The following is a 16579-nucleotide window of genomic DNA, read 5'->3' on the forward strand; positions in this document are numbered from 1 at the left end:
TTGATTTCTTTCTTTCACTAGCAATCAGTGCTTATTGAATTTCTTTATATCCTATGAATGGACCCGTTTTGTCTTCATGTATTTATTATCCCATGTTATTGGTTTGCCAAGATGTTGGACTCTAGCCAATTCTAAATTGTGTATCAATTTAATACTCCCCAGAACACTTGTCCGTTTCAATGTTAATTAAGCTACTGGTAAAGCCCTTGAAATGTAGCGAAACCTTAAAAATTTGCCCTATCTAAACCATGTTTTTAAGGTTATCATATAAGTGATCAAAGTACATTAACATAAAAGCTAAAGGGTGTGAGAGAAACTACTAATCACTCACATTCATTGTACTATGTATTATAATAATATATTGTTTTTCTTTTCTTTTATTTTTTTGAATTTGTTTTGTTATTTTTTTTAAAATTTATATTTTTCTATTTCATCTTTCAATATTGAAGTCATTGAGAATTTAGTTTTGTATTTATTTATTTTTGCCTTTTTATAGGGTCAAAGTGATTTGCAGATTTATTAGAGTAATCCAAGTTGCTTCGATCTATGGGGTTTGATAGGGTGTCTTTTTTTTTTTTTTTTCTAATTGAACTTGACTTTGTTGTATATCATATATTTTTTCTAATATAGTTCTATGTTATTAAACTTTATAAAGTCCATGGATCTCTTTATAAATTTGGCTGGTTAATTGACATGGTTCGCAGGTCTGACTTGTTTAACCTTTTTATTTATTTCATTTATAGATATTTAGTTAATTGAAAATTCAGTTTTATAATTGGTTTTATTTCACTTTCTAGAAGGTTGGTGTTCGATTTTGTGATTGTCTATTTTTGTTATCATATATTTAAATAAGAAACAGTTTTTAGAAAAAGTTATAATCTCGGTGAAGTCCATAACTCGATTCACGTATTTGGCGTGTTAGTCTAAGTTACCTGATTCACAGGTTTGACGGGTTACTCACCAATTGAATTTTATTTTTGTTTTTAGTCCTTTATTTTTTTTTTTATTATTTTTTTTATTTTGTTCTTCAATATTAGATTGGTTAGGAAATGGATTCCATGATTTATTTTTGTTTGTATTTTATAAGGTTATCACAGTTTCAAATAAAAGTCTATTTTAGGGTTGATGTTCAATTTTGCAAACATTTATTTTTATTTTATAAGTAAATAATTTTATATATATATAAAACATGTTATTAAACCTAATAGAGTCCATGACCTAGGTTGTAGGAGGACCAGAGTTGATCCAATTTGTCATTGTCTCGATATTTTTTTTAAAAAAATTATCATCTTGAAATTTTTTTTAAAGTTAAGTCATATTTTTTCCGATCATTCAGGTTACCTTTAGATCCATAAAATCAACCCACTTAGCCATATTTAATGAAACAAGGAAGGTGACATTATAAGACAAGGTAACCTGTCTCAAGATCATTTGCCATGAAATATATATAAACGAATGCAAAGTATTTATAGCATACTATATATATGTGTATATATATTACAAACCGTGCGTAAATGCATAATGAGTTTTAGCGTATAGAGAATACTACGGAGAGGTAGCTATAGACAAACCTAAATATTGATCCAAAATAGGATCAACCCGAGATGTTTACATATATTTAATCGCCATTAAGCAGTTGCATGGACCAGAGATCCTCCATGCTCCAATAGTTTTCGTTCAGTTCTTGAGGTATATTCCCACCAGAAAAGGCCCCTACGTCTCCTTGATAGAATGGTGGACAATAGGTCTCCATTTGGTCGGTTGCGCTGGAAACTTGGCAAGTACTGCTCCCATGTTCATTAGTCTCAGAACTCCCCGCCGCAAATGGTTCAGTTTGCTTAGTATGCTTCTTGATTCTAGTTCTCCAGTAATTCTTTATCTCGTTGTCGGTCCTCCCTGGAAGATGCTTTGCAATTTTCGACCACCTAGACGTGCCAAGAATTTCCTTCTGGTCAGTTCTTTTATGATATGCATATGATCTATGTTTGAGGAGGAATTTGAAAAAAAAAAAAAAAGCTCTAGAAATCAAGTGTGAGGACGAACTTGTTTCCAGAAATTGTTCGACCAGTATGTAAACCAGTTAAAGATCTTATAGAAAACACTCAATATTCAAGGATCAGATTTACCATAACAAAAGAGTAAACGCAAGACATTTAAGTACTATCAGCAATTGGAATTAAGCTGTAATGCATGACTATGGCAATAAGACTATTTCACTCGAGCTTTTCGCTGTAAGAGGTCTGCCCGATAATTGAAGACCTTGCTAGAGTCGCTACAAAACAGATGACATTATAAGACTATTGACATGACCACACAAGACAACACACTTTGTTTTCTTTCAGGGACAAGACGCATAATCTCACAATTAAACCAAGAGAGCTTTGTGAGGTCCCCTCTCCCTTAAGCTAAAGTTCATATGAAATGATAGAGGAATTGTTGGTGTAAATAATAATTACCAGCCCCATGAATTGTTGAATGTGTTAGATTTACAGGATGGCTGACTTTTGAGGTGCGGAATTACAGTGGTAGGAAATCTTCGCACTACATTTTCGAAAAAAAAAAAAAAGGTTTTACAAATCAGAATTGCAATGGAAAAGGCATTTATACATCAAAAGCCAAAGATTTAATTTGAAGTTTCTATGCTTTTACAAGTGTTTAGATCTCTAATCATTCATAGAGGAAATGTTATTAATTTAACCAAAAAAATAAATATACAAATATGTAGTGATATCCAACAATTTTGAGTAGAAAATATATCAAATCGCAATCACATATACACCTTATGGAAAAAAAACCAGACAATAAAAGAAAAAAAACACTTTACCACAAAAAAAGAGTTAGAACAATATGGTTAATGTCTACGTCAATCCATTCAAAACAGCTTCTCTTTCTCGGAAAAGGAGGGATTCCCATATGACAACTTGGAGAAAAAAAAACCTTCAAATAGAAAATAAGAAACTAGAAACTTTTACTGCCAATTCTGTATGGATTTCATTCACGTTGCCCACAAGTGGCCAGTATAAAAAATATAGCTTTAATATTAGATTCTGATATATTTTTAGAACCCTTTCAGGACTTCGGACCCGATTACCCTCGGTGTGAAAGGCTCCTTTTTGTGTGTGTTGAAGAGAGAAAAAAAAATTACCTTTTTATTTTTTGAGTAATACTTTTACACCGTTGAGCGGGGATCCATCATCCTTCATGCATCCAGCACACAAGTAGCCGCAATCTCCTAATAATTTTGGTACTGACTATCTTGGGTGAAATATATACATATATATATGTTGTTGTTATAGTTTTGGGGTTAGGGATTTGATATATAAAAGAAGAAAAAATCGTGCGTGATCTCTTCAAATACTTTGGTCTTCTTGACCTTCAAGAGCTGATGAATTTGATGGTTTTCCATATATATATGTGTGTGCTAGATGGAGGATAGATTTCATTAGAAAGTGATGATCCCCCAGCTCCATCTTATCATATAACAACTAAAATTAGAGAATATTTTAAAGCTGAAAAGTTTTGCTAGCCACATGTTGTAAATCCCCATGTGTTGAATTCAAATTCTTGCTAGGAACAGCTCAGACCCTACCTAGCAACATTTATTTCTCCTCCTCATGTTCATTGAGGCTGTCCGAAGAAACTAGGGACTTTAAGAACGGTGCTTTCCTTGATAACAACAAGTATAGCTAAGAAATCAGGGAATTGAATCTCTTCAACGTCTTCCAATATCGACAAACATACAATGCAATATTTTTTTATTGCTAGAGCATGGTGGAGAAAGGAAAGTAAGTAAAGCCACACACACATATATATGTATATATTTCTTGAACCTGTTTCCCAACTTAGCATGCAGTTCCATGATCAAGAGCTGTTCTTCAGGAGTAATATTCCCTCTTCGAAGGTCAGGCCGCAAGTAGTTGAGCCAACGGAGCCTACAACTCTTTCCGGTACGTTTCAGACCTACAAGGTTATCAAACAAAAAGATGGCTTGTGTTGCTTGCTGACCAAAACAACTTAAATGCTGTATATATTATGTTTTCGTAAACTAAAATAATAACAAAAAAAATTAGATGATAATATTAGAAATATTGGTGCAACGTACTGATCATACAAGTTTATTGTGGTTGGCCCTATCTTACAACATCATGGTAATTCCTTATAGTACAATTTTTTCAGTTACAAACATTTGCAAAATTCATCCTTTTGCTCCTTCATCTTTCCTACTTACTGCCCCTATCTTTTTCTGGTTTTTGTTCTGCTTGCCTCATCAGTTTTCTCTCTTCCTGATCATTGTGCTTTTTTTTTCTTTTTTTTTCAATTGAATCTTTTCTGTCGTTTTAGATAGCCATTTTTTGACCATCTTGTGTAATTTGTTTTATTACTCTTAATAAAATTATGATCTCATTTTCACAAGGAAAAAAGGCTGACAGAGAAGAAATGGTGCAACAGATTACCTGCAGCTTTTGCAAGCGAGTTCCATACACCTTCACCATGGTTCGCGATGTAGTTGGTTAAGATCAAGTCTTCTTCCAAGGTCCATGGCCCTTTTCTCACTTCAACATCCTGAGAGTTGCATGGACTTTTATCCATTTCTTTTTCTTGGAGAGAGAGAGAGAGAGAGAGAGAGAGAGAGAGAGAGAGAGAGAGAGGTATAAGAGGTTTGAAAGAGAAAGAGAGAGGGGGAGGGGGAGGGGAGAGAGTGATATAATGAGATAAGGAGGGTTGCTATGGGTTTTTGTAAGGAAATCTAAGATAATATAATATTATCTAGCTGGTAATCGACATTAATCTGTGTCACAGATGAGATCCGGTGATATAATTATGTTCATAGTTATTTTTGTTTTTATATTTTAAAAGTGAGGTTGAAAATTTTTATAATTTTTTTATTTTAAATTAATTTTTTTATATATATATATTTAGATCATTTAGATTTGTTGATGTTAAAAATAATTTTTTAAAAATAAAAAATATTATTTTGATATATTTTCGAGTGAAAAGAAAAAAAATTGCAACCATACTTTCAAACACCCTTTAACGAATACATTCAAACAGTTTCTATTTTAAAAAAGTTTATGTTAACGTTTTATGTATATAATTTGCATGAATATAAAACTCAAATTCTTATTTTATTAATTTTGTAAACTTAACACTGTATTATAACAATCAAATAACAAATACTCAAAGACAAAATAAGCATACAACAAATTATATTTATTTCAGAAATAAAATGCATACAAAACTAAGTTTTATAAGAATATTTGGTATATTTACTTGTGTACTTATATTTTTATGAAGAGATGCAAATAATTATATCTTTTGTCTTTAAAATTATATTATGTGTCACTTGGTGCAAACAAATTGCATGTCATTAGCCTCTCTGGGAATTTTAAAAACACCATATGAGTAGTTGCACTGCTGATTAAAGTTCACAAAAAACAGACTTGGAATCTCTCTATGAAGTACCCAAACCTAAGCTTTAGATTTTTTTTTTAAAAAAAATAAAACAATAAATAAAGCAGAATAATGCTAGAAAACAGAGGAGAAGAAGACATAATAGCTTATTATGCAGAATAGTACTACCCAACTTCAAGCCATTTTTTATAATGACTATTGGAACCAAAATTATTACTGAATTAATTTTAATAATTATTAGAATTAATTCCTATCATTTTAGCGCTTAATCGCCTTTCATAAAATAAAATAAAATAAAACCTTATAATTTTTTTTCTTTTAAACTAGATTTTTCTATTAAAAAATAAATTATTCAAGTAGTAAAAGGTTACTAATTAAATATTTTACTCATGGATGGGATAAAAAATTAATCTTAATGAGATAAAAAAATCATTTACTATAAATCCAAACCTAAACCTAGACTTGAACCCAAGCCCATATCATGCTAAACTAATTCGAGTGAAAGTGGCCATGTGGCTTAAACTCAAAGCCCACATAGCCTAAGATCTCATTTCTCTATAATAGTTACAGGGATGTTTATTGTAATTCTATTCCAACTCTCTGGAATATACTGATGGAATTATTCCATCGATAACTCCGTAAAAAATAATTTAAAAATATTTAAAAAAAACCATATTGACCGGAAATAGAAAATAATTAAAAAATTAAATTTATATAAAATTCAAGTATTTAAAAATCAATTATATTAATATAAAAAAACAAATATTTATTACAAATTTATACGTTCAAATACAATGAAATTAGAATATAGGCGGTGCTAGAGGAGGAAGTTGGTCATCCTCGGGACTGTGGGGCCAATAAAAAGGTACACATGTACCACCTATCTATGATTTTATATCCATGACCATTCGGTAGAGTTCTTCATAATCCACAAAGAATCGTTTATATTTTTCATTAAGATGAGTTGTATGTTCTTGCACTCCTTGATCTAACAAGGTTGTGAACTCTAGAGACTGAGTGCTCAGGATTGATTGCAAACACCCAATGGTTAAAATACTATGGGTCATCCACAAGTTCTCGGTAGTAATGTTAGAGAATTCGTACACCCGATTTTTATGGGTCATCCACAAGTTCTCGGTAGTAATGTTAGAGAGTTTGTACACCCAATTTCTGTCGAGTCCATCGAACTATCTTTAGCCTCGTCATTTCCCTTTTTCTATTTCACTATCTTTGTAAAAGAATGGCAGATAATCATGTTTACTTAAAAGATCAAAATTCTCTTAACAGAGGCCATAAGGTAAAATCCAACTTTTCATTTGATGGATAACCAAACTAATCATTTGAAGACACAAGAGGCTTTATTATAGATACCAAAAGACATGTTTGTAATTCAGTATTTTTTTTGTCTTACCCTCGACATTGACTTTTGGCATTTGTTGTGTCTTTCCTCAATTAAAACCTTTTTTCCACTCCTAGACTTGATAGGTATTTTCCTACTTTTAACCTTATCATGGCATTTCATCATCACAACTTGATTTGCCTTTAAGTTCGGACAATATCTGCTTTTGGCTTTCACACAACCTTCCTCAAAGTTTACTTTGATGGCCCCTTAGTCTAGGGCTTTTTCACTTTTAGCCATTTATCAATCGTTAGGTTTTTGTTCTTAGCATTCTTTTTTATCATTGATTCTAACATTGTCTTCATCTTTTCAATAAAAAAAATCACTTGTTTACCCCCAATATAGGGTATGATCTATGTCAGGGTTTCTTTGTTGAAAACAATATTCCACCAAGCTTAAAATGAGATTGCAAGGGATATATATTTTAAGAATTGTGAAAGGAATAAACAAAAATGATCTTTTTTCATTTCAAGCAAGGTCAGTTAAAACCGATAAAATTTGACCTCGTCCAACATAACGATTTAGACTTACAGAGAATCATGATTCACTAGTCCATAACTACCGAATCCATTACATGTCATTATGCATACTGTTAAAACTTAGCTACATAATGTGTGGATCAAATTTGTATATGAGCTCAAAAAAATTTTGGTCACCCCATATTATTTATCATGTTATTTTAACAAACATTGAATCATTTCTGCAATTAAAAACAATTTTAATCTTTCAAGATTGACTAGCCTTAACTCGTGTGTTAGAAAAGACATATTTTATGGAAAAGACGATTTAATCCAAAAACAAAAGTGCATAAAAAAATTCCATAGCAACTTGATTGACAATTTAACACCTTTATTAGATCAGTTTCTCTAGCAATATATGTGTTTTGTTAAGTATTTTTTATCACTTGTTATGTTAAGGATGTTTTGGTGTACCAACTAAAGAATGGTAGCTTGGGGTAATTGTTCTTGAAGGCTAGGCAATTTCATTTTTTATGTGTGACCATGTTTTTTCCTTTGCAATAAAAGTGAATTGAAATGGGAAGCATCCACGAAGTAAACCTTTCTTTAATCACAACACATCAATACTTCTGGTTTTGAGGTTAAAGAATGTCATGTCAGAAAAATATTTCCTATCAGGACAATGTCAGCATTGTGGAAGGTCAAAGGACTTACATAGGGTTCTTTCCTTGTTAAAACCTATATGTTTATCTTTTATTCTATTGTTTTCTGTTGTAACTTTTCATGATCCATACCTCCATGAAATCGCCCTCTCTATCAATGCAAGTCATGAAAAGTTTTTCTTTGTATTCAACAAGCCCGATATTATATTTGCTATCATTTCCTTCATATACTAGTAGAGGAAATGGAAATATGCAATAACTCTCATTTTTCATATAAAATACAAATATGTTTCTTTTTCAAGTAAGCCAATGAAGTGAACCATTCACAGATACTTTTGTTAGATGATAAAGGGACTCTTCTTGTGGCAACTTTACTTCATCCAATAGCTTCCATTTTCAAATTGTTGATTCAAACAACTCGACTCTAATATAGTGGTACATATAAAACTCTTTATCATGCGAGCAACACTTGGGCTTTGAGAATCTCACAATCATGTAGTGTAAAGGCTTTGATCTTTCAACCATCATGCCAAATTTGAAAGTATCATATCGTGCCTCTGGATTCAGGATCGTTTGTCATTGTTTGGTAGTAGGGTTGCACATATAATAACATGGTCCATTATATGTGTGGTAGTGTAACTCATTGATTTGTTGATGCCACAATCTTCGTATGGTCAAGAAGGAAATCAAATGATATTTCAGGATGAAGCTTTAGATTGTTAGTTAAAACAAAGGAAACATGATATTCATTTTTTATCATACTTGTGTTAAGCAACCAGAGACAATGTTGGTTCATTGGCTGTGTAACTTCGTGAAAGTGGATTCATACGTGAACCTATTACATTCTTTAGAAATAAACATAAATTTCCTATAGTCTTCTTTGATAAATGTGTTAGAACTTTATATAGGTCACAAGCTGAGTTTATGAAAGAGTAGAGGTTCTTGTTACTAATTTGTAGAAAACCATAAACGATGCTTCAGGATTGGAAGATAAGTAAATTTTTCTTAACACCATCGAACGTTGGTAACTCTTAACCTGTTAAGGGAAAGCCAGATTTGAAGGACCTTCTGAGGCATTTGAAGGGCCCAGGATATACTTAAGTCGACATTGGAAGATCACTGGAACAGTGGCGGCACGTGTACCACGTGTCACCACCACTATCGACACGTGGATTCATGCGTTGTCGCTGCTGATAGAGCGTGGTCTAGTAGATCTGATGCTCCTTTATCTCATCTTCACCACTGGATTGGTGGTGATGTTTACCATTGTTCAAGGAAAAATATCTGACCTTCTAAAGTTTTGGTTTTCTCTCTTTTCCTCATGATTTTAGAGTTCATGGTTACTATCTTGATAACTCATTCAATTATTTCGGCACAACCACTAGGTCCGCAAAGTGTTAGGCTACACTTCCAATTAGGAACTTAATGTAAGGCGTTTTGAGTAAGCTGACCATCTCCATTTCTAGTAGTAAAAGACCCATTTAAGTAGCTACACCAAACCACGTTCAGATGTATTCTCGAATAAATACCCTATCACCCATATCTATACCTTACAAGCTAAATCTGTCTGGAATAACATCTATGTTGTACTTTACTACTTGATGAGGTCTTTCCATTTCTGGATTTTCATGTTTCTAGCTCATGTACCAATCTAATTTTTCCCATTCAAACTTTCTTAAAAGAAATACATAAGTAATTTTTCATCTTACATTACTTATTCCATCTTGTTGTAATAAAACTTGAGGTGAGTGACAGGACATTGAGTTTCGATGTACTTTATGAACTCAAGTACATGGAGCTTCTTTGGTACAACCTCATTCGAGGCTAGACATATATCGACAGCTTGAACAAGATTATACAAGTCCACTCCTTTGATAACCCTTACCCTAGCTTCTAACATTGTTATTTTATCATTACCAATGCCACTCAGAGCATTTTGTCTTGTGGGATTCATTAGTGAATGCATCCCTAACTACTAAGACTTGTGCAAGTATTGTTGATTGCATAAAGGCTATGTTACACTAGGGGTCTTGAGTAATGTCCTCCCATCTTTTTTAGGCCGAATTATTGCCCGAGTCTGAACAAAAATCACAGGCTAATTGGATGGGCCTTCACCAGAGATGTTATTGAACGTTTGTTCAAGCAGGCTAATCATGCGGGCCATGTTAACCTTCAGGGAATCCAACTTCTTTTAGAAGTGAACATCATGGTGAACGCGTTGTTCATCTTCCATATTTCTTTGTTGGTGTCAGGTGTTGTACACTTTGTGGACTTGGGCTTGTCGAGGACCTATATTTCAAACTTCGTATGCATGCGTGAAATTTAAACATGAATACATGTATGTTCATGAATGCAAGTGTATGTACACGTACATCGAATATGGATTAACATGTTCAAAGAGCTAATCCATAACTTTTTTTTAATATGGGCAAAAATCCATAGTCTGATTAATCTAAAAGGATTTTTTCCAAGTCCTCCTCTTGGTTAAATTTCATACACATTAGAGAGTATAAAACACAGAGCTATCAGGAGGAAAAGAGAGGATAAAAAAAGAAAAGAAAAAAAACAACCACCAACTACAAACTAGTCATCACGCGTCGTATCAGGAGGAAGAGGGAGAGGCGACACTTCTAATGAGATGGCAAAACGGTCATCGGGAGGCGTCACACGCACCGTTTAAAAAACACAAGGTGCATATCTCTGCAGTTTTTTTATTAAAAAATTAATTATTAAGAGTAAAACGTCCAAAACACCCTTCATGTTTTTAATATTAACAAAAAAAACTCATGCGAAAAGAAAAATCACACATGAACTCTTGCCTCTCTTTTTCCCCCAATTCCAAGGGCATAAAAATCAATGCATAATTTTGTAAAAAGTATAAAAGTATAAATACCCTTGGCCAATAGTTCAAATTTTTTTTTAATGTGGAGGTAAATAAGTATTTGTGTTCTTTATTAAAAAAAAAATTGAAAAAATAAAAATAACTCACAAATTTTTAATGACTAATTGGCATTTAAAAAAGACGAAATCATTCAATAAACCAGGGCAAACAAAATTTTCTTTAAAAGATGAAAGTGTAATTTTAATGTCACAATGAATAGTGTTTCAGACAGTACTCTAAGGTAGTTTTATATGTTCTGTTAATATTCAGATTTTTAATTTAATAAATAATTGAAAAAACAGTACAAATAAACAGCACCAGACACTAGGAGTGGGGTCGTAACTCATATGGCGACTTGCACTCGCAGCTCTTCGCTATCTCGTGCTCTCCTCCTTCCTTATCTCCATAGCCGAACACAAACCTTATGCGAGCCCATCAGACTCGCCCGGTTCAGTTCAACCATGAAGCAACCCAGACCTCCCTCACTATTCGTTCGCAGTCAGGCCAAGCGTGGACCTTTTCTCAAACAAGACCAAGTAGCAGCAACTAGTAAGCAAAAAAACAAGAAAAAATTGATCAGAATTTTTGTTATGCATGCGTTAATTCCATTGAATTAATAGATTGTTACTAGCAGGTGATCTTGAATTCGAGGCACCATTAAAAATCGTGGAATATCCAGACCCTATACTCAGAGCCAAAAACAAGCGAATTGATAGTTTTGATGACAATTTAAAGAAATTAGTTGATGAAATGTTCGATGTCATGTACAAGTAAGAACCCAATTATTTTCTTATGATATTTTTGTATAATTTGTTACTGATTCTTGTTTTCAGATGTTTGTGGAGGGAAGTTTTATTAAAAGAATATTTGCATAATTTATTGTTGGATGCTTCTAGAAAAAAAATTGTTTATTTATTTACATTTTAGTAAACAAGTATTTGTTGGCTTGATTTTGAACAGAACTGATGGTATTGGACTCTCCGCCCCGCAAGTAGGAATTAATGTTCAACTTATGGTATTCAATCCAGCTGATGAGCATGGAGAAGGAGACGAAATTGTTCTTGTTAATCCCAGAGTGAATAAGTATTCGAAGAAAACTGTGCTCTTTAATGAAGGTTGCCTATCCTTTCCTGGGATATACGCCGATGTTAAGGTATTGATGTTCTGCTTTGAGTGTCAAGTTCAAACTGAAGTATTGAGTAGGGCTATAAGATAAAAAGGACTCCTATAGTACACAGTGGAACGTAGAATTTGGTCAGTGTAAAGAATTCCAGTAATCAAAGTCTGAATGAGTGTAATTATTCAGTTGTCTTCATCGCTTAAGAGATATAATCCTAAACCTTTATGGATTAAACCAAACCTAAAAAACTTGAGCAAATTGTGATTTGACTTGGTCTGATTTCGTCAAGATTTTTTCCGCCTTGTTGGATATTTTATTGCTTAATTTTGACTCATCTGGTTGGGTGGTGGTTGGACTAGTAATGATATTTGTCGAAAAAAAGTTGTGACATGAATATCTGATGAAAGGACACAATGGTTAAGTTGTAACTAAATACTATTTCATGAACTCTGTTTTCCCATCGTGTATGTTCATGATACATTCTTGTGACAGCTCAAAAAAATATTTAGATACAAGTTAACCTTCTTTTAATATATTATAATTCCTAGTTATATTTAGCTGAATGTTGAGCTGCGTTGGATTTTTTTGTCGTGTGTGCTTATCTGAGCCAAATCAACTGATAATGTGAGAAAGCTTTTTGATTTATGATATTTTAGCTAACAATGTGATTCTTCATAAAGATTTTTTAATAGACTTTATTTCAACTGAAATCTATACTTTCAGAGACCAGAATCTGTAAAGATTGATGCGAGGGACATTAATGGTGCAAGGTTTACTGTCAACTTGTCTGGTCTTCCTGCACGGGTTTTCCAGCATGAATTCGACCATTTACAGGTCTTTTCTTCAATAACATTCTACTTTTTTTTTTCTTGTTTTGATGACGAGATCATATATGAGTGTTGCATTTGGAAGTTTTACAAATAAGCCTGAGTTGTATGTAGTTGCTAGTATACATGAAGTTACCTATGGATCTTAGAGATATGCTTTATCCAAAATATTTCTTCGTGTGCTTGCAAGAATATATTTCTGAATTGAAGTGAAATTTCAGGAGGTTTGGGATTAATACATGACCAGTTTTCTTTTCATTTGATGAAGAATAATGTCTCCAGGTCCAGCTTTTTTTTATAGCTGCTAGTTTTCTTGACACATGCTTTGCATGTATACTAAACTATTTTATAATATTTTTTTAATCTCTAATAGATTGTTTGGAATTATTTACAGATGAATAAGGTTGAATAGTTATTATATTAAAATATTTGATTTTTAAAATTTGAATTATTTCATATAAAGTTTGTAAGTATAAAATCTGTTTGTTTGAATTTAAAATATAAAATTAGTAACATAAATTTGTATTATCTTTGAATATTTGACAGCTGGTTGTTGGGATAAGAATGCTAGGAAATAACCACAAAAAGTTTTGCACTAATTTATTTTTAAGTATGTATTGTTAGACATTGAAAAAATATTAAGTTACTATAATTTTAGAAATTTTAAATTTTTTTAGAGTTTTGATGGTCAAAATAAAGTTTCATTAAAGTACTATATAGATTATGAATAATTTTAAAAAGCTTATTTTATGTTTTTCAGGGTTTTGGGTGGTTTATAAATTGGAAAATAATGAAAAAACAGGATTAATCTATTTTTTAGGAATACAATAACTTTTTAAAATGTCTTGTTCATGTGAAAGAAAGAAGATGTCCTTTTTTTTTATTTTTATTAGAGGTGGGTTAGGATTTAGATATTAATATTGATGTTTTAATATTACTAATATATTAAGGGTATAACAATCAAGCAAAAGTTTTAAAGGAGTTTGTGTTTTTATATATGGGGTTATGGTTTCCAGTTAATTATATTTATGAAAAAAAATTGTTTTGTGCTTGTAGTGTTCTTGAGACATATAATTGTCACCTTTATTCCTCAAAACTTTCTATGATCCTACCGTCACAATATTGCATTGTAAGCCAGAATTATGACAATTCTTTAGCTGATATGCATGTTGAAGGTCCTATAATACCAGAGAGATCTTGTCCAACACAGACAAGTAAAGTGTTTTGTTAGAGGAGTAAGAATATGCAGATATTCAAAGGAGAATGAGACATTCATCACTGTAGGAGAAGAAATAAGTCAACAAACCTAGGCATTCCATTCCAGCTGCATCTTAGCTAAAGGGAATCCTCTATTGGTCCTTGATGCTATACTCAGAAATGAGGTGAAAAAACAAACAAAACATATTTACCCTACAATAATCACTTGAGCAAAGGAAGTTCAATAACATTCTTGAATTTCTTTCCTTTCATATTCTCCACACAACCGCAAAGATGGCCAACTTCACTGAATCTTATATAACTTTCCCGCAGATAATATCCTGAAAATCTCAATAAAAGATCCTTGGATCCTCCACAGAAATTGGAATCACTGATGACTGCAAGAAATCCTGGGAAACTTGCTATTTTAATACTATTGTGTCTTGTGCTTAATGATTATCGAGTGGTAAGCCTTCTTACAAAGATTGCTCATGGTCTTGCAGGGGATTCTGTTCTTTGATAGAATGACTGAAGAAGTTCTTGATAGTATTCGTCCAGGGCTACAGGTGAGTAAGCATGCCAAAACTAATTTGTTTTCCACTAACCTTGAGAAGGATTCCCTTTTTCTTCTATAGGAAATATTTGTCTGGAGTCAATGCAACAAAGCTTGTTTATAGTTACATAGGGAATTCTTTTGTTTCATAGGAAATTATAACCATATCATGAGACAAGCTATGAGAAATTACAAATACTAATGTCCATATTTGCTGCTGACCTACTAGTGTCTTGGTCAGAACAACAGGTAAATGCAAACGAGTATAATGTGGTAAATCAAACTTCATGTGTATTATCTTCCCTTGATTTACTGAGGAGCACAAAGGAATCTGATTCACCCAAGGGTTATAGACTGTAGTGATTTTAAACCCACATGTCTTAATGATTTGTAGATAGTTTGTTCATGAATTCATCCGATTTCCTTTTCGAGTGTTTTCTTGTCTGACTTGGGAAGGGCAAACACATAAAATAAAGGGACAAAAAGCCCATGCTATGTGAAAGAACATTTCTTGGATTTAAAAATGAGCTTAGGAGGTGCCATATGTCTTGTCTCACTTTCCAACCCTCAATTTAATGTTAATATGGTAATTATGCACAAGTTGATCGACTTAAGGAGAAAGGTTGCCTGTTTTCAACGAATTAGTTTTTTGTTGATTGGGACAAAGGAAAGCATGGCTATATCATTGCCTTCGATAGCACTAGTGTCATACTGAAAGTCATGATATAGTTGGTATTGCAATTGTCCCTCTATCACTCAGTCAACATCTGACGAGGTAGGCTGATCAAATTGCTGCTGGCCTTTCTTTACACCCAGATAACTATAATTTCAGCTGTTGCAGCTAGCCATGCCATTTTCCCATCCATGTACAAAAGTCTTAACTTCTATCGTGATCATATTCAAAATCACCTCTGTTCGACTTTCTGCTCTATTTATTCTTCTTCTTGGTTGTTCGCTGAAGAAATGCTAAATGTATTTATATAATAACCAGCTCGCCATTCGACGGTGTGGACATAATACTAATTTTCTTAATCCTGATCTAATTTAATAGGCCTTGGAAAAGAAGTACGAGGATAAGACTGGATTCCCAAGTCCTGAAAGAATAGAAACACACAGATTGAAGAAGGTTGCCGCAGGTTTTGGAAAATTATAAATATAGACATGGGCTTCTGTTTACTGCATGAGGTATTGTGGAAAGTATATATAAACATGTCTGTTCCCACAGGCACATAGGTACACAATGATCTAGTTTTCTACATTTCAATTCCCCCTGGATTCTTCTGTTTTACAAATATGCCATTGCTATAACAGATAAAATTTAGGCTGATGCTGCACATATCATCATATGCTGGGGCAAGCGCTGTGCAATTTTGAACACAAGAACCGCATACTACATGGTGTGGCTGTGGAAATAGATGGCTGGCTTACAAAGTTATTTACAGCAGAAATATTTGTATTGCACTTGCATTTTAGCAACTAATGGTGCTAGGGATTTCGTAGCTTGTATTGTTTACTGGGATGACCCCCCCATCTGTCTATATTCAAGTCCGCTCAACTTATTGATGCAGCTACTTTTCTTACCTGAAGTGTGTTTCGCTCTTCTCTTTACCTCACCCAGTTTCTCGAAGGGGAAAACAATAAAAAACATGAATTATAGCATAATGATGGCTAAAATTAAGATAGAATTTATATTGGAACAAGATAATAGAATTTTGGGTTCATAAGAAACCCTAACAATATGTCAAATGCTAATTGTGTGTACTTGTCGAAAGGTTCCTGGATCATTCTCTTTAGCTGGAGAAACTCGTCCTTGAGTTGGTTGAAATCGTTCTCGTTTTTTTTTTTTTTTTTTTTTTCCATTGAAATGGAAATGGTTTCTACCCTCTCAATCCACCTACACTATATGATTTACAGCTTCAGCATCATGAAAGGAGTCGCCATGGGTACAACTATCTTTCGGTGTATTTAAGAGGTTGTGATCGCCTTATAAAATCACCATTAAAGCTCCTACTAATTCCTGTTAGTGCGAAGTGTCAATAATGCACGACAAACGTTCAATTATACATTTTT

At 32.9% G+C, this 16579-nt stretch overlaps 2 protein-coding genes and 1 long non-coding RNA gene across 8 annotated transcripts; 2 read left to right on the forward strand and 1 right to left on the reverse strand.

The window, feature by feature from the left end:
* Nucleotides 1-1444: 1444 nt before the first annotated feature.
* On the reverse strand, nucleotides 1445-4699 carry LOC7487868 (MYB-like transcription factor EOBII). 3 transcript variants are annotated; one of them, XM_052452473.1, is made up of 3 exons: nucleotides 4455-4699; nucleotides 3804-3960; nucleotides 1445-1925 (listed from the first exon to the last, which is right to left on the reverse strand). In XM_052452473.1, exons 1-3 carry the CDS (start codon nucleotides 4588-4590, stop codon nucleotides 1619-1621), a joined length of 600 nt encoding a protein of 199 aa, XP_052308433.1. In that variant the 5' UTR covers nucleotides 4591-4699; the 3' UTR covers nucleotides 1445-1618. The 3 variants fall into 3 exon arrangements, with proteins under 3 accessions (XP_052308433.1, XP_052308438.1, XP_052308435.1); XM_052452478.1 differs by having other exon boundaries at nucleotides 3843-3960; nucleotides 4455-4698; XM_052452475.1 differs by having other exon boundaries at nucleotides 3831-3960; nucleotides 4455-4695.
* Nucleotides 3812-4784, forward strand: LOC127905238 (uncharacterized). The gene is made up of 2 exons (XR_008059087.1): nucleotides 3812-3947; nucleotides 4415-4784. It is a non-coding gene; the product is annotated as an uncharacterized LOC127905238 (long non-coding RNA).
* A 6346-nt stretch (nucleotides 4785-11130) lies between these two features.
* Nucleotides 11131-16089, forward strand: LOC7496836 (peptide deformylase 1B, chloroplastic/mitochondrial). 4 transcript variants are annotated; one of them, XR_002981508.2, is made up of 7 exons: nucleotides 11132-11361; nucleotides 11444-11582; nucleotides 11773-11965; nucleotides 12656-12766; nucleotides 14460-14522; nucleotides 15561-15742; nucleotides 15821-16089. XR_002981508.2 is itself a non-coding variant. In XM_006369866.3 (7 exons), exons 1-6 carry the CDS (start codon nucleotides 11160-11162, stop codon nucleotides 15660-15662), a joined length of 810 nt encoding a protein of 269 aa, XP_006369928.1. In that variant the 5' UTR covers nucleotides 11132-11159; the 3' UTR covers nucleotides 15663-15694; nucleotides 15821-16089. The 4 variants fall into 4 exon arrangements, 3 of the variants coding, with proteins under 3 accessions (XP_024455718.1, XP_006369928.1, XP_006369926.1); XM_006369866.3 differs by having other exon boundaries at nucleotides 15561-15694; XM_006369864.3 differs by having other exon boundaries at nucleotides 11134-11361; nucleotides 11447-11582; nucleotides 15561-15694.
* Nucleotides 16090-16579: the final 490 nt, after the last annotated feature.

Source organism: Populus trichocarpa, chromosome 1, assembly GCF_000002775.5.
Source record: "Populus trichocarpa isolate Nisqually-1 chromosome 1, P.trichocarpa_v4.1, whole genome shotgun sequence".
Lineage (NCBI taxonomy): Eukaryota > Viridiplantae > Streptophyta > Magnoliopsida > Malpighiales > Salicaceae > Populus > Populus trichocarpa.